The following is a 23408-nucleotide window of genomic DNA, read 5'->3' as shown; positions in this document are numbered from 1 at the left end:
CCGGCGAATTAACGCGGCGCGTGCGCTTAGTGCGAGGTTGTGTGGGCGTCTTCGCAGACGACCCACCAACGTGGCCCCTTTTAGGTGGCATCTTGGGCGCCGTGTATAGAAACACGTGCGCGAGAGTGATCGAGTGAACTAGCGGCGCGTAAAGCTGCTCGCAGTTCCTCTCTCTACTCTGTCGAATTTAAAAATGTAAATTCGTTCTTAAAGAGGGGGATGGTGTAACGGGCTAGAGTTGCCCTAATGTTACACAGTCCCCATTAAGTACATTTGGTACTTAAGGGGATGGTCAATTACTAAATAATAGTAATTAGACCCAACACTCGGGTGTGGTGCACATTTGTGACCAACCCTTGTGGATGTGATGCACATGGGTGCATTCACATTAGGAGGGATGACGCCCAGCGTCATCCTTGATGACGGCTAGCGTCATCAGTTACGCGAGGTATCTATAAAGATACGCTCGCAATACATATTAAATGATATCTATAGAGATAACATTATTGGTAAAAATAGGTATTTGTATTTAATTTTATCAAACATAAATCAGTCTGAAAAATTACTACCTACTTGGTAAGTGCGCACGAAGAGACGGATTACCGCTCCCGTGACGACACTTTACCAGAGTTCTTAGTGTGTTGGGTTAGGTCGCTTGCGTGCCCTCCACAACTACCTCACTGCACGCAAGAGAAGCAGGTGTAAACCGCTTCCTCGCTGTGCTAGGGTGTGTGCTTAAGTAGAGCGTGGCCGCATTACGACGTGCCCGCCAACAACCTAGGTTAAACTGTCGCATGCTCTATAACGTGTCAGATACTAATCAACTCCTATAACGTAATTTAAGACAGGCTAATTAGTGATGCACAAGTAGGATTAAGACAATACGTATTACTATTCCATTTACTACTTCGTCAATAAGCTTCCTACATCCACACCAATTTAACAATACTGACACAGAGTCGTAGTTTTTTCGATGAGCGTACTTAATTTCACGCTTACTGACTGCAGCAAATTATAAGCAATCGATTTGTCAACAACATTGTAGGTAAACTATTTCTAACCAATCAAAAGGGAGTAAATCTTATGCTTTTACAATTCGCTTCTTTGCCTTGTAACCATGGCGGTAGACACGACAGAGACTAATGCGCTGCGACGCCGTTTTGTGCAAGGAGAGAGCGAACTGACGGAAGAAGCGCCCGCGCCTCACCGCGTGCCTAGGCCTCGAAAGGGTTTTGTGGAGCTACTCATGTCTCCTTTAAGCTTTGTGGTTGGCGACGGTGAGCCTGAGGATCCGCAGGTTGCGGCTCGTCGCTTCGCGCACAGCTTAATGCGACGGTATGGGGAAAACGTGACCCCACACTTTGAGCACTTATCGTTCCAGGACGCAGTGTCCACAGCACGGACGGCGTCAAAGTTCCTGCTTGTGTTTTTACACTCGAATATACATGACGATGCCGATTCGTTTTGTCGGTAAGAGCGAATTCGCGATTTGTTCGGTTCGCAAGTTGGTAAAAGTACTCATGATTTCACTGCTGTGGCAGAAACGAACTATGCACCGAGCGCATGAGCGCGTATTTAAACAATAGTGACTGCATCGTGTCGTGGGCAGGCTGCGTCCAGCATGCTGAAGGGTTTAATGTGAGTTTGTCGCTTGGGTGTGCCACCTTTCCGTATCTGGCATTGCTTTCATGCATCTCTCGGGGTGTCAGCGTGGTGGAGAAAATTACGGGTAACATCGCGATGAGAGAATATGTGCGAGCAACTTGTTAAGGGCTTTTGAATGTCGTGCTTGTAGCAAAGTTGCCAGTCGATGAGATTATTGATACATTGAATGCAGCAGTCGACCGTAATAATCACGTTTTGGCCACGTCTCGTCACGTTCGACAGCAGCGGACAGAGGCGCAAATTCTACGTGAACAGCAGGATCGAGAATACCAGGAGTCTCTTGCCGCAGACCGTCGTCGGGAACAAGAAGCTCGTGAAGAGGCTGAACGAGAGGAACAAGAAAGGGAGCGGAGGGAGGCAGAAGCGCGACGTCTCGAAGATGAAAAGGTTCGTGAGGAAGAAGACGTCAAGGCTGTGATTGCACTCAAACGCGCTCGAATTGCTGACGGTCCGAAAGTTCGCACGCCTCCATCAAATGCAAATTATAACACGGCAGTCATCAAATTTCACTTGCACAATGGGACTCGCTTACACCATATCTTTTACGCGCACGATACGCTGCAAACTGTGCGGGACTTTGTGGACGTGGAGTTTTATGACCGCCACATCCCGATTCGAAACTATGAGCTCGCGACCAACTTTCCAAAAAAGGTCTACGGCCCCGATCTACTCGATGTCACGCTTGCTGAGGCTGTAAGTGCTTCCTTGTCGCTATTAAACAGCAATTTAGCGCATTTAATGTGTTGTGTATTTGATAGGCGCTTGCTCCACAGGCGCTCGTATATGTCCAGGATCTGGACTCTTGATTATGTTGTGATGAAGGAGTTTTTAATAATATTTTGCACAACCCAATTTTGATGTGGTTAACGTAACTATTCTAGTCTTGAAGTTGAAGTGCGCATTGCTTCCCCGATGCCGCACGGAACATCCGATCATGCAACGCTGCCGCCTGTTCGTGAGGCTCCATAATCACTCCAGTGATTATAACGCGCTCGACACCTTGTACGTTTTCAGCCCAACGTAGCGAGTCGAAGATGCGCTGCGACGCCTCGGCAACGTCTCCGGTGGGTGATAGGTCAAGGTATGCTCGTACACGGTTTTTCAATCGAACGAGCTTGCCATGAAAGTCGATCACGACCCAGCCACTTACATTTTCGTTTTCAGACGCATTCATCGTCTTTGTCGCATCTGTTACGTATAAATACGTGTCCACGTCGGGGGCATAGTGTGTGATCAGCTGTCCTGGTGCCTGCTGTCCCTCGTTCGTCTGCATCTTTGCCTCATTCCGAATCGTCACCAATTCGTATCGTACACCCAACATCTCTGCGTGTTCCTCAAGCACCTTCTTTAATGCTTGTTCCGACACACCTCCACGACGAAAAAGAATCACTTTGCGTTCTTCAGGCACAATTTTTATCACTGTTGACTCAATGCCAATTTCACAGCTACCTTCCCCTGCCGCATCAATCACGCTTAAATTCTTGCACGCACCCAAGTCGTCCATCACATGTTTGGCGGTCGTTGGCGACACATGGCCAAATCGATTTGCACTTGGCGCTGCTACAGGAATCTTTGCTTCCTTCAGCAGAGCCTGAGCAATGGGATGCTTGGGGCACCGAAGTCCAACAAATCCTGTGTTGGCCGACAACGACAGCGGCAATTCTGGCACTGCCTTGGCAACAAGCGTCAGTGGACCAGGCCAAAAAGCTTTACCCAGACACTCAAAAGCCTGCCGCCCTGTTGGCGTCATATCTACTAACTTTAAAGCGTCTTCCAGAGTGGGAACGTGGACGATGAGCGGATCTGTAAGAGGTCGTGCTTTGGCCTCGAAAATTGCCATTATAGCGTTGGGGTCAAGCGCATTGGCGCCTAGGCCATACACCGTTTCAGTGGGGAAAGACACGAGCTGACCGAGCTGGAGCTGACGAGCCGCAAAGGCAAATCCGTCGGCGTCTGCTTTCAAAAGTCGAGCCATGGTAGAAGGCAAATAACTGCTAGCAATATAGCGCGTGCAAGCACGTCGCGAGAGGTGCGAATGAAGAAGAGACGTACTTGCTTTGATATGAACAAGTTGCAGCGATTGAGTGAGTGCCAATCTAACGCACTAACTTTGAATGTGACTGGCGTTAACGAAGAGTGACAAAGACGAAACATGGAAAACAGTTGCAATACATTTCCAGAGATGAATTTGCAAAAAAAGCGAGAGCTTGCTCCACCTTCCTGCAAGCGAAATTTTACCTGTTTAATTGCTCGGTCATTTCTCATGGCCAGCTACCCCTTAATTAAAGTTCTAAAGACACACTCCTTTTATCACTACGCAACTCGACGTTTGATACGAAAAAAGTCGACAATACTTTATGGGGAGATCGACATAAAATTTGGACTATGCACGACAATATTTTATGGGGAGATCGACATAAAATTTGAGACTAACTAGATCCTAATTTTTGTAAATTAGTCTTGCACGACAATATCACGTATTTGGCTTCTCGTGTTGGAGTGATGGGTATCAACGCACCCAACGGAGTACCAAAGTCGCGAGTATCGGAGCGAGAGCTGCTTCTAGGAGACACAAAGGAAGAAGCGGAAAGCCACAATACAGTGAACAAAGCCCTTTTACTGTCGATTGGGGAAGTTCAAACCCCGTCGGAAGAGCCAACAACTCGCGGTTTTTTTAGGTATAGGATCTTGTGGAGTTTATGACGCCGTTCTTTGAATAACGCCCAGTTTTGGTAGTTGGCGGACATTATGGGCGTATGCCGGTCCGGGGTGGCTTATGAGCATTGCTTACGTTGATCCAGGAAACTTGGAAAGCGACCTGCAGTCTGGCGCTTACGCTGGGTACCAGCTCATGTGGGTCTTATTCGGCGCAACGGCCATGGGGTTCTTTTTGCAAGTGCTAGCGGCTCGATTAGGCGTCGTTACGGGCAAGAATCTTGCAGAAATGTGTACAGCAGTATACCCTCGTTGGGCGTCGCTGACTCTGTGGGTAATGACGGAGATTGCGATTGTAGGCAGCGACGTCCAAGAGGTCTTAGGCTCCTCCATTGCGTTTCAAGTTCTTTTTGGCTTTCCGCTATGGATTGGATGTCTCATTACAGGATTTGACACATTTACATTTCTCCTTCTCCATCGCTATGGAATACGAAAATTGGAGGCTTTTTTCTTAACTTTAATCATTGTGATGCTCCTATGCTTTTGTGCCAATTTCGTTCGAGGTGACGTCGCATTAAACGATGTTTTAAGTGGCTTTGTGCCACGTGTAGAACGCTACGCGGTGACGCAGGCTGTCGGCATTCTTGGTGCGGTGATCATGCCACACAATATTGTGTTACACTCGGCACTTGTCCAAACACGGCAAGTAAACCGACAAAATGATTTGAAAGTGCGCGAAGCAAACAAATACTTTGCCATCGAGTCGGGTTGTGCCCTCTTTATATCGTTTTTAATTAATATGGCAGTCCTCGCCGTGTTTGCAAAGGGATTCTTCTCACTCGATTGTACGGCCTCGTACGAAATGAACGGAGTGAATACGGCTTGCGTACCCCATGCGATTACGAGTGGTGTCACTTATGGTAAGTGCGAATTGGTCAGTGGTGGCAGCGGAATGTGCCAAGAAATCGGCTTATCGCAGGCTGGTATCGCACTTAGTGGCATGCTGGGTAAGTACGCTGATACCATCTGGGCCATTGGTCTGTTGGCAGCTGGACAAAGTTCTACTATGACGGGAACATATGCAGGTCAATTCGTTATGGAAGGGTTTCTGCAACTTCGCCTTTCTCCCTGGAAGCGTGTGGCTCTCACGCGGTGTGTATCGCTTGTTCCAGCAATGACTGTAGCGATTCTAAGCCAGCAAAACCCCGCAAATAGCGACCACATGGACGAATTACTTAACGTCCTGCAGTCGATCCAGTTGCCATTTGCATTGCTTCCTGTATTGATTTTCACGAGCTCACCAGACATAATGGGTGATTTTGTAAATGGCAAAACAGCCATTATGAGTGGCTGGATCATGGGTGGACTTGTATGCGTCATCAACATGTATTTGTTTTTAATGAACCTCGAGGGCCTTGCTCTTGGCGCTATTGAAGTCGTTGGACTAGGATGCTTATGTTGCTTGTATTTTGGATTTTTGGGTTATCTAGTACGTGCAAACACGACCCTGTCGACCCAACATGCACGCACCGCCTCGAATTCGTTTTGCAAATGAGGCATTAATTTTATTAAAGTAGTTGATTAAATTTTTGTTCTTTTTGAAAGAAAAACAAATTTTACGTCGGCAAAATGTTTCACTCGGCATAGTTGCGTCCATACGTGTCGACACGTCGCGCGCGTCGTCTTATGGCTTTCTTCGCTGTTGCCTTCCACACCACCAATAACTTTGTGGCTCGATATTGCACCTCCTTTGAATCTGACCGCCTTAATAATCTCGTTAGCGAAATCCCAATGCGCGTCTTTTCAAGCATTTCAAGCGACATAAAGAGCCGCTCCAGTGCGTCCAAGATGCTCAGCATGTTGTCGACGGATTTTACATCGTCAAGCTCTTCTTTTAGGTACTGCACATGATCCACCGAGACTACCTTTTCCCCATTATGTATAGTCGTCTGCCGCTTTCGTTTAGGCTTCGACACAGGCGCCTCATTTGGCACCGCCGCTTTCCCATGCAACACGAAATTATCCATTTCAAATGCAACCTTCATTTTCGATAGCAATTCATGTGCACCACGTAAAGTGTTTGCGCATTCGTAATTGCTTTAATGGTAGCATGACAAGTCTTAATTTCTTCAAGCATGCCGAGCAAGACCTACAAGATTGCGGTTTTACCAGGCGACGGTATCGGTCCTGAGGTTTGTGACCAGGCAGTCCAAGTTCTACAGACGATTTGCGAGCTTTATCAACACCAATTTGAGTTCCTGCCGGCACTATGCGGCGGCGCGGCTTACGAACACCACAAGACGCACTTACCACAGTCAACTATTGACACAGTGGCGGCCTCGGATGCCGTGCTCTTTGGCTCAGTAGGCGGCCCAACGGATGCACAAGAGGATCCAAAGTGGAAGGATGCTGAGAAGAATTGTCTGCTTGGGTTGCGCAAGAATTTTCAGTTGGCCGTCAACATCCGTCCAGCCAAAATTTACTCCATGCTACCAGACTTGTCGCCACTTCGTCCCAACATCGTTGTTAACGGTGTCGACATGGTCATTATTCGTGAACTCGTGTCTGGTATTTACTTTGGTGAGCACGAAACGAACGGCGACACGGCCACGGATGTCATGAAGTATACAAAAGCTGAGGTGCGGAATATTTAAAATTTCGAGATTCATCTCTAATTTTTGCCTTGTTGCTTGGAAACAATAGATTACAAAGCCCATGCGATTTGCGTTCGAAACGGCCATGAAAGTACGTAATCATTTATACTGCCTCAGATGTACTTTCTGTAATTTATTATTATACGTGTATACTTTTGTTAACACAGCGCTCAAAGAAAGTTGTAGTTGTGGACAAAGCCAATGTATTAGACTGCAGTCGTCTATGGCGCAAAGTTGCGAAGGAAGTGGCCACGGAATACCCGGACGTGCATCTCGACTATATGTACGGTGTGCTCCTATGAATTCCGTATTCGAGGATCAAACTAATTGAAGCACTAATCGCATAGGTACATTGACAACGCTGTGATGCAATTGATTCGTGACCCGACTCAATTCGATGTGATTGTGACGGGCAACATGTTTGGCGATATTCTTTCGGATGCGGCTTCGGTATTGCCAGGTTCCCTCGGCCTCATGCCGTCTGCTAGTCTTGGGGACAAAGTGCATTTGTTTGAGCCAATCGGTGGATCTGCTCCGGATATTGCTGGCAAAGATCTTGCCAATCCGATTGCGCAAATCCTGTCGGGCGCGTTGCTATTGCGATACTCGTTTGAGATGGAGGCAGAAGCTCAGCTGATTGAGAAAGCAGTGGAGCATGTGCTTCTGGACGGCGTGCGCACAGGTGATTTGACCAAGGATAAGGCTAATGTGGTGGGCACAAAGGCCATGGGCGCCGCCATTATTGCTAAGATGAAATTCCTTAGTAACGAAAATGTGGTATACGAGTGAAAAAGAAGATCTTTCGTGAACATTAAATCTCGCATAGCAGTGATGATTGCATAAACAACAGGCGATACATTAAAAACACTGTTCATCTCGCTTAATGTTTATCTTAATTTCTTTCAGATTTACAATCTCATGATTTCATGAGATATTTTATATTTTGGTTTTCCACGACACCTTTTCTTAATGTCAAGTGATCTAAAACATTAGTTTCTTAACTGCTAAAATATTTTAAGTTTATGTTCGGCAAATGCCTAAATGTTTTCATCTATAGGTGTTTACTAACAAACATAACTGAAATAATCGCACCGACGTTTTTGACACCGAGAACTAGCAGACAATTCATTTCAACCCGAAATATCGCTGATGGACGCAAAGCATTTTTAACATCACTGATGTAATAATAAAAAAGTTTTTTGCGCTTATCATTCATGAAATTCTTTCGGGATGCAAGGGGAAAATAAAATGTTTTATTTCCTCAAGTTATAAAAGTTACATTTCAATCTTACAGCAAATTTACGCCAACACAATTTCACATTACATTTTGTTTGACTCAAATGCACAATTTACCATCGTGTCATTTTTCAAGCAATACAAACGATGGCCCCAGGTACGGAAACAATGGAAAGGAAAGTGCTACTTAAAGCTTTATGCAATGCTGTAAACTAGGAGGTCGTGTCCGCAAGGAGCTAGAAGAGTGTCAAAAAGATTCGCACCTTTCAGGTGTCACAGCTGTGTCAGTGAATGCCGCAACACTCTCCGAATTGCGTGGCTCAATCCAGGGGCCCGAGGCGACGCCATACGAGGGTGGCCACTTTGAGCTTGAAATCGTCATTCCGACCAAGTAAAGAAAACATTGTGTTTTTATAAAGCGCTTACTTTGTCAATTGACGTTATGCTACGCGAGTAGATACCCCTTCGAGCCTCCTCAGATGCGCTTTCTTACCAAGATCTGGCACCCTAATATTTCCTCCCAAACTGGTGCCATCTGTCTGGATATTCTAAAGGACGCGTGGTCACCGGCGCTGACTATCAAGACAGCGCTTCTGTCGATTCAGGCTCTATTGTCAGCTGCTGAGCCCACTGACCCACAGGACGCTGAGGTGGCCAAAATGTATCTCAATGACCACACACAGTTCCTCAATACTGCACGTTTCTGGACAGAGAGTTACGCAAAGCAAACAGATGCAGGCAGTGACGCTGCTCTCTCACGACTCATCGACATGGGGTTCTCAGCTGTACGTACTGTAGCCATTTCTACATTTTTTTAAAAAAAATTCAATTCGAAGAATTGTTTTTTACAACAGGACAAAGCAAAAGCGGCGCTTCAATTGACCAATGGCGACGCGAATGCGGCAATTGAAAACTTAGTCAGCACTATGTGACATGTGCTATCTTGAGTTGCTTTAACATTTAAAAAAAAAAGAATTGCCATTTTCATCGCCTCATTTCTCCTTCGACTTGATCGTTCGACTAGCAGTTTTTGCCGACACGGTCGCTTGCAGCTTTTTCTGAAGCACTGTGCGCTTGTCACTTGTCAATCTCTTGGTTGTTAAATCCTTTGGTCGCGATAAGAAAGCAGCGCGTTCGAACGTACGCACAGCTTTCCCACAACCATGGACTTCTTGCTGCACGTGGTCGTAGCAGAACTTGAGCTTACAGAACTTGCAAATGCTGCCCAGAAGTACAACACTCTTCTTACAGCGACTTGGGTGTTGATACGCACATTGAGAACTCAAGGCGGCTTCATAAGTGAGGTATTCCCATTCGTCTTGTTGCTCTTGTTCGCCACTAATGGCAGTCTTTGCACTATTTTTTTTCATTTTTTTCTTCTTTTTCTTGACTTTTGTAACGGGTTTGTTACTTAATTTTTCAAAATGCAGCTTTTCCACTACAAAATCGTTCAATTTTACTTCGTCTTGATCGCTTTGGTTCTTTTGATCCGATTCGTCTTCACTATCGACATTTAAAAGCTGAAACACGCTTGGAACCGCGACAACATTGTCTTCCATCACTTCTTCGTCGCTACTTTTTTCACTCGAAGGAATCGCATGGAAAGACTCTGTTTTTGCTTGGAGAGCCGACTCACCACGACTTTTTGCATTTCGTTTTCGAAGAGGTCTCGAAACCACTTTCTTCACGTTTGTAACATTGCAACAAACACTCGAACGTTGATTCTGAATAGCCTCACCGTCAAGAGATCCTCGAACAATTTCATTGTCGAGATATTCCTGGGCACTCTGGTACTCGCCAAGCTCTTCGAAATGTTCCACAATACTAGCGAGAAACGAATGCGTCGAGATCGTTTCGGTATCACACACAATGGCAATGTGGCGCTTTGCTCGTGTCATAGCAACATTCATACGGCGGTCATCTGCCAAGAAACCCACTTGTCTCGATTTGTTGGAACGCACTAAGCTCATGACAACTGCTTCTTTTTCACAGCCTTGAAATCCGTCAACGGATCGAATCTCAAGCTCAGGATACTGATTTCGTAACAGCGCCTTAAGTACCTCGACTTGCTTGCTATATGGCGTAATGACGGCAATTTCCTCTTCTCGAACACCAGCAGTCAATAAAGCGCTCACGTGCTGTGCCACAATGCGTGCTTCTCCATTATTTGACCTTGAATGAACAAGCTCTTTTAAATCGACTTGATCGTCCTCTTCTAGTAAACATCCTGCCGTATCAATTAACAATAGAGTCGCATTCAACACACGATCGTCGCAAGGAATCGAAACGTGTGGCAATTCGTGCAATTTTCGCTTTGCAACGTACTCGAAATCTTTTAATTCACCTTTGTACATTGCTCGAGAGCTCCACGCACTAATGTCTTCATGCATACGATACTGTGTATCCAATAATTTAATCACTGGCTGCATCCTTTCCAAATGCGTCATACGATCAAACAACGTGACGTCCAATCCGTTTGTTGCCGCCACTTTGGACTTGATTGTCGGTGGTAATTGCAAATGATCACCCGCTAAAACGCATCGTTTCGCCTTCAAAATCGGCACCCAACACGCAATTTCTAGCGCCTGAGCGGCTTCATCAATCACAACGACATCAAACGTCACATCACGGAGTACCGTCGTCGCAGCACCAACATTCGTGGCAAACACTACACGACTCTGCTGCACAATTTCGCGCGCTACCCGTTGTTCGCGTTCTCGAATATCTTTTCGATTACTTTTCAATTCTCGTCGCAATTGCTTGCGTTCACTCGAGTCCCGTAAAGTGTGTAATTTCCGTTGCAAGTGCTTGGTTTCACGTCGTATATCACGCACAATCTTCGTGCCATCAGCCTCTTGAATTCGAGCATCAAAACAATATTTTACAATACTCGATACCACACGTGCGGGGTGGCCCACACGAACAATTGGGACTATTTTGCCAAATTCGACACATTTATTGGCAAATTTTGCCAATACATTATCAACTGCAATATTCGAAGGAGCACACACGAGCACTTTGTAGTGACACGTACAAACAGCTTGAAGGAGAAACTCGATTACAGTGGTGGTCTTGCCAGTTCCCGGAGGACCGTGGATCAAGGCCAAATCCTGGGACGCTAATGCAAATTGCACGGCTTCGACTTGGGACTTGTTCAGTCCGATTGTAAATGGTGTAATCTCACGCACGGGGGTCTCCCAAGTTGGCTGGTTTTCGGAAAAGACCACGTCGATTACTGCTTGGGCAGCCCCAAATTCCGACTTGGTCAGTTGATCGAGTGCATTTGTTAGTTTGTTGTACGTAGCATTGTTCACGAGACGATCGAGTGTTATGTTTGCTTTGGCTGCCACAAGCTTTGCTTCATCGACGTCGTCGTGGTCACTATTGACAGCAACGGAGATTGTATGCTCCTCGAGACGGGATACAATCCCTGTGCCCAAAATCGTCGCTTGCAATCGAATTTGGACAAGGTCGCCAACGGTCATGTGGTGCACTTTTGCGTGGCGCAGATAAATCGATGGGAATGAGAATTGCAACAGGGTGCGCCCAAAGAGTCCCGTCGAGTAGTGACTAAGCGTCAAGTGTGTCAATACATTCGGATTTTCGGTATCATTGAGTTGTGCCAACTCCTTTCGCATTGTATGTACTTCCTCCTCTTGCTCTATGGATAACAGACGACGTGTAGACGCCAACCATGCTTCTAGAGTCACTTGGCTTGGCGCCATCAAGCATTTAGTAAATAATAATTGGAGACTGATAATGATATTATAAGAATAGACACGAATTTTTCTTAGCTTGAATGATGCTCTTATTTGATTTATGCTTGTAATATTAAGAAAAACCAAGGAATCGTAAAATACATTTCTACTATCACACATGCAGTTGGACGGTCTAGAAAATTTTTACGTATTGGTCGTGTCGTAAGTAACTGACTCGCCTCTCTATCGTGTCATCTTTAGGAAACGAAAGTTCGAACTATATTGACGATTTTGCCCTCCTGGACGTTGATTAGTGATTTCAACAAAATGGTACCAGATAGATATATAACTGGTGGCGACAACTGTCACGGGGTGTCCATTACATAGGTATTATTTCCTATGAGTACAAATTTATTATCTTTATTAATTTTGACTTTAAATACTTTTAATATTACCAAATTGGTAAATTAAGACATTATCTATTGATTGGATGATTTAAGTCTATATCAATCCGCCGATCGATATAAGACACGATTATGGGGTGCGCAAGGAGACGCCATACTTACTTAGTTATTAATACAATAAGTTCAGTAGTAGATAGAAGATCGTTACGTAGGAAACTAAATATATTAATCCAGTTATTACAGTTTTACTTTTTCTTTATTCTAAAGCCTTAGTCTAGACCTTTAAGCTAAAGACCCTTAGCTTTGTAGAAACCCTCCTCTGTACCCTTGTGTACGTAAAGTTTCGAGGCACCTCACCTACACTGTAATCAGTGTAAGGTTATCTAGTACTGACTCCAGTACTACAGTACTAGTGAAAGGTGCCCCGTTAAACATGCTAACACTTTGTAGTCCGTTCAACGACCTACGCACGTTCCATCCAACATGACATGTAAGATGAAGAAGGAGGGAGCAATCCAGACCCTCAAGATGGCTACCACGCCACGCGTGGGTTTTTTACTTATTTGAGTGACCTTGAATGGAGAGCGATCCAACGAATGAAGTCGGTTGTAGGCGGGCCAGCCGTTGGCGCCATGCTGTACACTCTGGGCAGAGATGTCTTAAACTATGCACAAAGAAGGCGCATAGGGCGACGTTTCAAGTTACGGGCAGAGATGGTGCGTAATGCGACTTTTCAAGATACACACAAAGAAGGTACAGTGAGTGCAAATAAAGGGCTATATTACTCACCTAGGTTACACTATCGCATGCTCTAGATGTGTCAGATACTAATTTACTCCTATTAAGTAATTTAAGACAGGCTAATTAGTGATGCACAAGTAGGATTAAGATAATACATATTAGTTTCCCATTACTACTTCTTTCATAAGCTACCCCCGTTTTTCCACATCATTTTAACATGTTATGAGCCCAACCACCAACTCACCTGCAAGTGATGTCGACCTTCCGACAACTTCTAGTCACGAAAGGGCTAGGTCGAAATCGGCAACAACCATACCACCTCATACCTCTCTAAGGGGTACGGAAATCGAGGCGCTATCCAAGATGATGGGTATGCTTACTGGGATGGATGAACGAATGAAGAAGAAAGAAGCTTCTCAATCCAGGTTGGCCGAGGATGAAAGGTTACAAGTTGCGGTTGAAAGTGGGATGTTTACGTCCATGCTAGGTGCTGATTTCGCTGGTCGACTACATCGCGATGCCTTGGACGATTCCTTGATGAGGGGTCGAAATGAAATGTTGGGTGACCAAAATCGGTACCATTCAAGGGCACGAGCTAGGGTGGCACGGAGGGAACAAGAAATTTCTCAACCCCCTGTGCGATTTCCTTCGAATCAACCTCAAAGCCCCCCCAGTGCCGACTCCGCGAACGCCACATCCGGTAAATTACAGGATTCCGGATGCCAGACAACGAATGTTGGCTGTTCGAACATTCGTAAAACTGAACCCAGACCAGCACATAGTTCGATGGGACCGAAGTATATGCTGGTCTGGGTTCAGTTTTTTTTTGATTGGGGAAAGACGTTTTGGAGACATTTTGACATGGCCCAAGAATCATGTGGATTTCTTTGGACTGAAAGTGTCAAAACTGAAGTTTTAGGACAATATCTTACGGGCACTGCCGAAAGATATTTCAGCAAACAAGTGGATTCATGGTGGCAAGTTTTACCAACTCTACAAAACGTGATGCAGAGGATGCATGACACGTACAAGACAACAATAACTGCTGCGCAAGCAATTAAACTCTTTACTGACAAAAAGGAGGCAAGGCGGTCTTGGCCTAAGAATTTTTTATACTTGATGGCTGTGAGCGATGCAGCAGGGGGCGCGGAGCAACAAATACTGGACAATATTGTCAGATACGCCTCCCCTGATTGGCTCCCATTTTTTTAATGGCCAAGTTCTCAACCCAGAGTACCGATTTTTTTGGTTCAAGCTTAGGAGTTGGCTTATTTGGCCCAAGCGATCGAGCTCGAATCTTGATTGGGCCGAGATTTTTGGAAATGAGGTGTTGGCCAACATTAAAGATAAGATGGGGCGCAGGGAGACCCGCACGTGTTATAATTGCGGTAAAGTCGGACACGTGAAATCCGACTGCAAATCCAAACGAGAACTTTAAAATAATGGCCGACACGGAAATCAGCCGAAAATATAGCTTTGGCGATTCAGGAAGCCAGAGGAACCGCAACAATTTTGATAACTCAGACAATATCACTGAAAGCTTGAGTTCAGATGTATGGATACTAGACAGTGGGTCTAGCAGACATCTCGTAAACGATGAATCTCTACTAAAAATTCAAAAGTGTGTCGATTGGAGTGCCATTTAGATGATGGCGAGATAATCCGACTCACTCGAGTCGGAAATGTGGTTTTGGCGGAAATGGCTCAATGTCGTGAGAGACAAATCACACTTACCGAGGTATACCTGGCTTCCGAGCTTTCAAGAAATTATTTCGTATGGAAAGATCGAGTGTAAAGGTTTTGGTCTTGGGTATACCGATTATTGTCGCACCTTGACACGAAGGTCAGATGGAATGGTGATATTCGACATTGACATGAAACAGAATGTGCTTTACGTGCAAGTGGTGGACACTGAGAATAATCGCAAGTCCTTAAAAGAAGTGAAAACCGTGGTGCTTGCTGAAGGACCAAAGTCACCCAGGGCCGACATCCAAAGTGGTACATTGTATCATTTTCACGAAAGGTTGGGTCATCTTTCGTATGACACCATTGAAAGGATGACAAACGAACGAGACTCTGGAATTGTGATTTCGAGCTTCTCAAGACCAACATGTATTTCGTGTGCACAAGGGAATCAGACCGAAAATGCTTAGTCGAAAAAAGACACAGGTATCAACTCCCCGATAGATCGAATTGGGGGGCGTGGTCTGTTCAGATTTGAAGGGTCCTATGACACCCAAGGGCAGACTTGGAAAAAGGTACCTAGTCAACTTTATCGATCACAAATCCAACTATTGCACGGTGTTCTTGGCACCAGCAAAGGACAAGGCAGCAAAGAAGTTTGAACACTTCTTAGCGTTTTTCGAAAGTAGATTTGGATATAAGACTCACGTATTGCGTATTGATGAAGGTGGCGAATACGAAAATGTGGGTTTATTTTGCAAAGCCATTGGAGTAGCTCGTCAAGCCAGCGAAGCTCGCAATCAAGCTTCGAATGGCAAAGCAGAGCGTTTGCACAGGACAATTTTAAACATGGCAAGGTCAATGATATTCGCTAGTCGGTAACCTTTATCATTTTGAGGGATACCGTAAAATACGCCGCCTACAATTTAAATCGTAGTCCTATGAGTGCAAATGCAAACGGGCATCACCAATCGAAGTGCTAACAAATCAAGTGCCAGATTTACGGGACATTGTGGCCTTCGGTTCCGTATGTACCGTGTATCGAAACCCAAGCAAAAATTCACTTGCACACCGATCTCAGGTAGGGATTTAAATTAAAAAAAGTGATGAAGTCAAGGGCTTCAGGGTTTTCATGCAGGAAGCCAATAAGGTTACGGTTAGACAACACGTGCAGAATATTGAAACTTCGAGCACGGACCAGAATAATCAGCTTCAGAGCACATTGGCTGATAAAGATCAAGGAGAAGAAGTATCCCATTCGAAATCCAAGATCAAACCAGGTGTTAAAAAGACTTAGACCTGGAAAGGGATGCGCATCAAACCAGAAGTAAAGTTAGGTCAGAGAGTAATACAGGCTCGGAAGGAGCCAATGAGACCTGCGCAAATCGTTGCCCATGTTTATGAAAGAGACTCTAAGCATTATGGTGAAGCCATGAAAAGTTGGAATTGCGAAAGGTGGGAGTTAGCAATGACTGAAGTATTGAAGGTATTGGAAGATAATGGGGTGTGGGTATTGATTAAGCGACCGCCCCACAATAATGCCTTACACACTAAATGGGTGTACAAGACAAAGACTGATTCGAACGGAGACATCGAACGATTAAAGGCCAGGCTTGTGGGATGTGGTAACGAGTAGGTATATGGACTTGATTATAACTTCACCTTTGCTGCTGTTATGGATATGATAACTGCTAAAGTGTTGCTGGAATTGGCGGCCACTTGGGGAGTTCCAGCCAAGCATGTAGACATTCCGAATGCTTACGTTAAGGCGAATCAAGAGCCATGATTAAAGATGTACCTCCACGTACCGCAGTCGATGGAACTGGGTACTGAAATTTTAAAGAAATTGGGCGTCATAGACAAACAAGAAGATGTATTGGAATTACGAAAACGTTTGTACGGCTTGAAAGAAGCCGGGCGTCTGTGGAGCCAATTGCTACATCAAAAACTGAAAGAAGCGGATTTTTGGCAATGCATCTAAGACATGTATTTTTATTGGAAACGCGACAATATTGGCATTGTTGTTGTAGGTGTATATGTCGATTATCTTCTGGCTACATGTACAAACTCAAGGGCTGTAGATGATCTTTTTACTGCTTCATTCATAAGCTACTCCCTTTTTCGACTTTATTTGACAAGATGAACAGCTTGCGACCATAGCCGAGTCCATACAACACAAACTCGACGGGGCCCGAAAGAAAGTAGCCTTGCTTCACCATCAAGGCTCTCAATACGCGAATGTGTTGAGAGAACAGGGTGCTCAACACTTATAAACTGTTGAGACAGCAGCATTTTTATGCTGCTATGGGCCGACGCTTCCGCTATGACCCGAAACCTTAAAGATCGAAATCTCTAAGTTTGAGGCAGTCGAAGGCGGCTCCCTTTTAAGATGGTTCGTCGATTTAAGCTACGCTATAGAAGCTTGCCGTATCAGTGATAATGCGACGAAAGTGAAATTTGCATGCCTAACTTAGCCGGACGAGCCAAATCTTGAGCTTTATGTCTCAAGCTTCACGACTCATTAGTCTTTGGGTCGTATGAGGTCTCTTAGACCCGGCTCAGTCAAACACATGAGCCGCCACGTCATTCAAGGCTCGAGCCGAGCTCCTAGATTTGAAGCAGGGTAAGCGTGTTCTACACGCTTATTCCAACATACACGATACCTGATCAATTGTATCGTGGGTCATCCAATAATCCAATTGATGACAAAACACAGGTAACTGTGTTTATTAAGGTTTCGCAGACGGCCCTGTTAAGACCCACCTGTTATGCGAGATTTAGATTCGCTCGACCAAGCAATCTTTATAGCGGAACAGGAGGACTTAATTCTTAAACAGGCTTTTGTCCACTATGGAGCATATCGTCCTCCAAGACGACAAGAAAATAGAGGTCCAGAACGTATGGACCTCTCGTATGTAGAGAGCGAGAACCCTCGCTCTTCAAATTACAAACGATTACAAAAAAGTAATCGTGGTCAAGGGGGCCATCCTCACGTACACACGCAGAGATGCGGGTCGTGGGAAGGATTTCAAGTGCTACCAACTGTAGGCGGGATCGTCGTAAAGCGGCCACGCTCCACTTAGACACACACCCTAGCACAGCGAGGAAGCGGTTTAACCAGCTTCTCTTGCGTGCAGTGAGGTAGTTGCGGTGGGCGCGTTAGCGACCTCACTCAACACACTAAGTACTCTGGTAAAATAAGTGTCGTCACGGGAGTGGTAATCCCGCCCCTCGTGCGCACTTACCAAGTAGGAAGTAGGTTTCAGACTGATTTATATTTAATCGTATTACATATAAATACGTATTTTTACCAATTTAAATGTCATCTCTATAGATAGCACTTCATATGTATTGCGAGCGTATCTTTCTAGATACCTCGCGTAACGGATGACGCTAGGCGTCATCCCTCATAATGTGAATGCACTTATGTGCATCACATACACAAGGGTTGGTCACAAATGTGCACCACACCCGACTGCTGGGTCTAATTACTATTTTTTTAGTAATTGTCCATCCCCTTAAGTACACCAAGGGTACTTATTGGGGACTGTGTAACATTAGGGCGACTTTAGCCCGTTACACAATTATACGGCATCATGCAGGTTCTGATTATCTCTGATCCTAATTTTGTGTTGTGCAACGGTGTCCGTTACATAAACACAATTTCCTTAAGGAGAATAATAAAAGATACTATTCAAAAGGAAATAAATGAAGATATACAAAATTATTATATCGTATTTTTTTGTACTTAAAAGTTCCAATATTAATAAATTTAGTATTATTTGTCGCAATAAGACATTAGTTCGTTGATTGGCTAATTAAAGTTAATTCGACCCCACCTTGTGATTGAGATTTGCAGAAAAGCACGAAGATAGCGTGCAAATAAGTTTACAGGTATATACTACTATTAACTTCATCTGTTTTTCTGATATATACGCCAGCGAATGTACATGAAGTCAAGATTGAATATTCTCTCCACTATCCAAAGGCTCTCTAAAAGACTTTTGAAAACAAATACTGTTTACGAAATAATAGCTATTACCTACGAGCTTTTCATTTACTAATTACCTTTCCTCTTACAGTCCCATTCACGCTAAATAAAAAAAGAAAATGGAAGAAGTAGCAAAGGAAGATATTTGTATGTTACACACCGATGCCCCCCCCACTAATCAGGAAATGCTACACCTTCAAAAATGACTAAGGAGGACTGGGCTGTGTATAAACCGCAAAATAGGATAATCGCTTAAGTACTCTATATGAAAATATAGCTTCAATGCTGTCTTTAATATCCTTATTATTCTATGGAGTTACAAACTCAATGCGTTGAAAACGGCATTTTTTACGGTATCCTTTTTGAGTCGCATGGCTTGAAAGCACGTTTAAAATTGATGAAAGCTACTAACAAAGATTTGCGACAAGCGCTGAAATTGTTCCTGGCACTGAATATCATCGGCAATTTTAGCAGCCGCCGGATAGCTCCAGGAATACGAACCGATCCAGGGTCGTCCTCGGAGGGTATGTATGATACCGAGAGCTATCATGCCTCAGGTAGGATGATTCGGTCGTGCAAACAGTACGGTCTCTTCTCAAGCCTGAAATAAATCATTTAGATCAAAAGACCATGCCGCTATTGGATGCACTTTACGAAATACAAATAACAAAGGCCGAAACGGCCGAACCATATTTAAACAGCTGAAGAAGAGTATAGTGTAGCCTTTTCATTTGTTTCCGCATCAGAAGTCAACTAGTAATTAAAAAGCTGAGAGCCATATTTGTCGTCATTCGCAGAGGGATCAGCTAGTGCTGTTTTGTGGCGCTTCATAAGTGACCTCACCGTACATCGCTCCACACCATCTGGCCAACGAAGAAAGCAGTTTTATCTTTTTCTCGCACGTGCAGCGAGGTGGCTAGAAGGCGCCTAACACAATAAGTTGTACTCTTATACAGTGACGTCACGGAAGCGGTTGCCCGTCTTCTCGTTCGTACTGTGTATTAGGGAGTAGCCTTAAGACTAATTTATATTTTATATAATTAAATTTACAACAAATCTTACAAAAGATTAGTTTCCAACTCTGTAGATGCGAGCGTATATTATTCTATAAATTTCAGTTTGCAGATGACGTCTCCGTCCTAGACGTCATCCAGACGCGAATCGTCTAAATTCAAACACTAGCAAACAGTAATATGCACCTGTAACGTGGTATATCGTTGCATGAAATTAACACTTAAAGGTTGTAACGGGCTAAAGTTGCCATAATGTTATACATTTCCCGTTAAGTACACTTGGTGTACTCAAGGGGATGGTCAATACTTAAATTTAATAATTAGACCCACCACTCGGGTGTGGTTCACATTTAAGACCAACCCTTATGTATGTGATGCAAATAGGTGCAATTCACATTAGGAGAGATGACGCCTAGCGTCATCCGTTACTCGAGGTATCTAGAAAGATACGCTCGCAATACATATTAGTGTTATCTACAGAGATGACATTTTTGATTGGTAAAAATAGCTATTTATATTTAATAAGATAATATACAAATCAGTCTGATAACTACTTTCTAATTAGTAAGTGCGCATGAGGAGCCGGATTACCGCTCCCGTGACGACACTTTACTAGAGTACTTAATGCGTTGGGTGAGGTCGCTAAGGCGCCCCCAATAACTACCTCACTGCACGCAAGAGAAGTTGGTTTAACCGCAAAAAACTGTGTCTAAGTACAGCGTGGCCGCATTACGACGCCCCCGCCTACAGTTGGTAGCACTTGAAATTCTTCCTACGACCCGCATCTCTGCGCGTGTACATGAGGATGGGCCTCAACATCGATTGGGCTCACCCCCCCCTCCGAACATCATCGGGAGGTAAACATGGCGCTGGGACTTGGTGAACAAGCCCTGGCCAGGCTGTTGGGCAGTTCTACTAGGCAACATGTTGCTCAGTTGGAGCAGTTTGAGGCATTCGTGCTCAGTCAGCGGAGAGCCGCGTCCGAGGCACATAGCCATGTTGCGGCGGAGTCCGTCACTCAGACTCAGAATGAGCTGATGCATGAGCAAGCTCGGAGCGAGGCTCTCAACAAGACTGTTGAGATGCTCTCAACAAGACTGTTGAGATGCTCTCTGCCCGGCAGCATCAGCCGAGGCCCAATCGGATGGACCCGCCCAAGTTCGATGGAACTGCAGCGCAGACGATTGTCCACTGCCTGTTAGCCGTGGGGCATTGCGGTGTCGAACAGCTCATCGAGGACAACAGCCGGATGGTGTCGTACGTCATGTCCTATTTGCGCGGTAAGGCCTCATAGTAGGCTTACTAGGCGCTTATGGCGGACGTTGAGGCGTTCCCTACATGGGCGATCTTTAAGGAAAAGACTCGCGCCATGTACCAGCTGCCGAACAGCGAAGTGTTGCCTTAGGCGCGCTTCTTTGGAGCGCGACAGGCGATGCAAGAGATGCGCTCGCTGTCGGCGCGCATTACCGTAGGTCCGATCGCTGAGCACATTAAGGTGCCCACGTTTATGAACGGACTACAGCATGGCCCATCGCGACAGGCTCTTTTTAGAAACATGCCGTCGACGATGGAAGAGGCAATCAAAATTACCTTGGTTGAGGAGCAATCCTACAACAGTGCCTCGGCGACCGCTTGGTATAAGCCGTCGGCGAGAGGTCAGATGCCACTCCTATGGAGTTGGGAAATGCAGACGTGGTGTATTATAAATGCGGCAAGCGCGGCCATATGATGGCTCGCTGCTATGCCAGGGTCCCTGCTGGGGCGAAGACGCCCAGCAAGAGGACTCCCTTCCCAAAGGGCGATGGCAAGAACCAGCGTTCGAGACGCATGAGTCCTGCATCGACCACTGAGGGGTCAGGAAATGCAGAAGCGCAGTGGGGGCGGGATGCCCTACTGACGTGGACTCTGAAGCTACCCCTAAGTTTAGAGTTGCGGAACAAATGGGTAGCATAGTTCCTGAGGTCTTATAACTTCGGACTTCAACCCTATAGCGCTCAATTAAGAGGCTACGCTCAGGTGATGACCCTCCTAGTGAAATCGGGTGCATCACAAAAAAATTGTAAAATTCGCGGCTCTAAGAAAGAGACCAGGGATGTTCGAGTCGCTTTGCCAGGATGTCAAGCGAGAAGAGGCGACCGTTCGTTTATCGAACGGCGCACTCGTTAAGTCTGAGAGAGTTTAGGTGAAACTCGCCTTCAGCTTTAGTGACTTCTCTTGTAAAGAGAAGTTCACAGTGCTAGGTATAAAGAGTCCGTATGACCTCATCCTAGGCATGCCGTGGCTGGCAAAACACCAACGATTGTAAGACTGGCGTACACGCACAGTTGCGAACTCTACGCAGGACATCGGAAAGGATGTGCTCCTGCGAGCGTATGCAACAGATGTCGTGTCGAACACAGTTTAGGGTGCGTTGACGAGATGTCAAACGTCACCAATTCCTACCCAGCTCGTGGAAACTGAGGTAGTGAAAAGGGCAATGACGAGAAGTCATGTGTCCCGTAGTCCTGTACAGAGCCGGGAGCCTGTGGCAGTAGACAGCGAGCTGACAGGAAGTCAAGCGTCGCAAGACCCGACACAGTGCTTAGAGCCCGGTGCGGTTGGAAGGGGTGCGTAAGTCAGGAGAGCAACGGCACCCGCTTCCCAGACAAAGGTCGTGGTGACTCGAAGAACGAGTACCCGACAGATTAGGACGGACAAAGGCACGTCTAAACGAGTGACTTTTGGATCAGTCTCTAATAAAGAGGACGGGCCTTCGAACGAGGTGTTCGAGGCCGTCAAAGACGAAATTGCGGAGGCATCCTCAGTTGAGGTGCTCCGACAAGGCTTTATATCTGCCGAGGAGATAGTAAATCTCCCGGAGATGTCGTGGGATCTGTTCCTTGCCGAAACAAAGGATGGAAGATCCACAAAATAGTTGCACTTGTTCCAAAAAAGAACTTGGTAGACTGTTTCTCGTCATCCACAATGGCCGAGAGCGTCCTAGAAACGGACAAAAAGAAACGGCTCGCTGCTCAAGGCTGGGATGCCTTGAGAGACAGCCCGTTCTTTGAGGTTCTGTGGAAACATCGCGATGTGTTCCCAGAAGAAGTGCCGAGCCGCCTACCAGCAGATAGGGGTATCGAGCACGAAATAGACCTCGAACCTGGCCCAAGAGTTGTGTGGCCAGGCACTGGCCGTTGCCGAAAGAACAAGTCGAATATATCAATGAATTCTTCGACAAGCAAGCCAAGGCGGGACATGTGCGTGAGAGCAAGTCGCCTCACTGCAGCCAGCAAGTCGCCTCACTGCAGCCCGAACTTTTGCGTGCGTAAAGCCACAGGTGGTTCACGCTTGCAATAAGCCGAAAACGGTTACCATTCCGACTCGGTTAAATGTCGCCGGTGCGGTTTTCAAACCTTGGGGCATCACAAGCCACTCCCAAAGCATACCAGTTGGGGTGCTTACTGCCGTTTTGGCTACATCGGACTCTCTTTTGAGTACCTGATAGTAGCCATTTTTCAAATCCAACGCAAAAAACATGTTGAATTTCCCATGAAGTTCAACAAGACATTTTTCTGCGCGATTGGCGTTTGCGCGGTGGCTCACGTGATGCGTCAGCACCGTGCCTACGTGCCCCATTACTTTGACGATGTATTCGTGCATAGTAGGGCCGAGGACAGGCTGAGCGC

General features: G+C 45.6%; 8 protein-coding genes across 8 annotated transcripts; 5 read left to right on the top strand and 3 right to left on the bottom strand.

The window, feature by feature from the left end:
* Window positions 1–1117: 1117 nt before the first annotated feature.
* Window positions 1118–3846, top strand: CCR75_005175 (uncharacterized protein; the record flags this gene model as incomplete). The annotated part of the gene is made up of 4 exons (XM_067963257.1): window positions 1118–1470; window positions 1542–1752; window positions 1801–2358; window positions 2424–3846. 4 exons carry the CDS (start codon window positions 1118–1120, stop codon window positions 2469–2471), a joined length of 1170 nt encoding a protein of 389 aa, XP_067819733.1. The 3' UTR covers window positions 2472–3846.
* CCR75_005176 (uncharacterized protein) lies at window positions 2543–3640 on the bottom strand (the record flags this gene model as incomplete). Its single annotated transcript, XM_067963258.1, has 1 exon — window positions 2543–3640. The coding sequence occupies one exon, from the start codon at window positions 3638–3640 to the stop codon at window positions 2543–2545; it is 1098 nt and encodes a 365-aa protein (XP_067819734.1).
* A 321-nt stretch (window positions 3847–4167) lies between the features above and the next one.
* On the top strand, window positions 4168–5875 carry CCR75_005177 (uncharacterized protein; the record flags this gene model as incomplete). Its single annotated transcript, XM_067963259.1, has 2 exons — window positions 4168–4343; window positions 4402–5875. 2 exons carry the CDS (start codon window positions 4168–4170, stop codon window positions 5873–5875), a joined length of 1650 nt encoding a protein of 549 aa, XP_067819735.1.
* A 79-nt stretch (window positions 5876–5954) lies between these two features.
* On the bottom strand, window positions 5955–6365 carry CCR75_005178 (uncharacterized protein; the record flags this gene model as incomplete). The annotated part of the gene is made up of 1 exon (XM_067963260.1): window positions 5955–6365. One exon carries the CDS (start codon window positions 6363–6365, stop codon window positions 5955–5957), a length of 411 nt encoding a protein of 136 aa, XP_067819736.1.
* A 51-nt stretch (window positions 6366–6416) lies between these two features.
* Window positions 6417–7992, top strand: CCR75_005179 (uncharacterized protein). The gene is made up of 5 exons (XM_067963261.1): window positions 6417–6959; window positions 7024–7065; window positions 7142–7257; window positions 7322–7920; window positions 7943–7992. Exons 1-4 carry the CDS (start codon window positions 6456–6458, stop codon window positions 7761–7763), a joined length of 1104 nt encoding a protein of 367 aa, XP_067819737.1. The 5' UTR covers window positions 6417–6455; the 3' UTR covers window positions 7764–7920; window positions 7943–7992.
* A 365-nt stretch (window positions 7993–8357) lies between these two features.
* Window positions 8358–9830, top strand: CCR75_005180 (uncharacterized protein; the record flags this gene model as incomplete). The annotated part of the gene is made up of 4 exons (XM_067963262.1): window positions 8358–8367; window positions 8427–8601; window positions 8668–8995; window positions 9065–9830. The coding sequence occupies 4 exons, from the start codon at window positions 8358–8360 to the stop codon at window positions 9140–9142; spliced, it is 591 nt and encodes a 196-aa protein (XP_067819852.1). The 3' UTR covers window positions 9143–9830.
* Window positions 9203–11935, bottom strand: CCR75_005181 (uncharacterized protein; the record flags this gene model as incomplete). Its single annotated transcript, XM_067963263.1, has 1 exon — window positions 9203–11935. One exon carries the CDS (start codon window positions 11933–11935, stop codon window positions 9203–9205), a length of 2733 nt encoding a protein of 910 aa, XP_067819851.1.
* A 7102-nt stretch (window positions 11936–19037) lies between these two features.
* Window positions 19038–19337, top strand: CCR75_005182 (uncharacterized protein; the record flags this gene model as incomplete). Its single annotated transcript, XM_067963264.1, has 1 exon — window positions 19038–19337. The coding sequence occupies one exon, from the start codon at window positions 19038–19040 to the stop codon at window positions 19335–19337; it is 300 nt and encodes a 99-aa protein (XP_067819854.1).
* Window positions 19338–23408: the final 4071 nt, after the last annotated feature.

The sequence above is a fragment of the Bremia lactucae genome, linkage group LG18, assembly GCF_004359215.1.
Source record: "Bremia lactucae strain SF5 linkage group LG18, whole genome shotgun sequence".
Taxonomy (NCBI): Eukaryota; Oomycota; class Peronosporomycetes; order Peronosporales; family Peronosporaceae; genus Bremia; species Bremia lactucae.
Note: the sequence above shows the minus strand (reverse complement) of the source record. Positions and strands in the feature narration are given on the sequence as shown.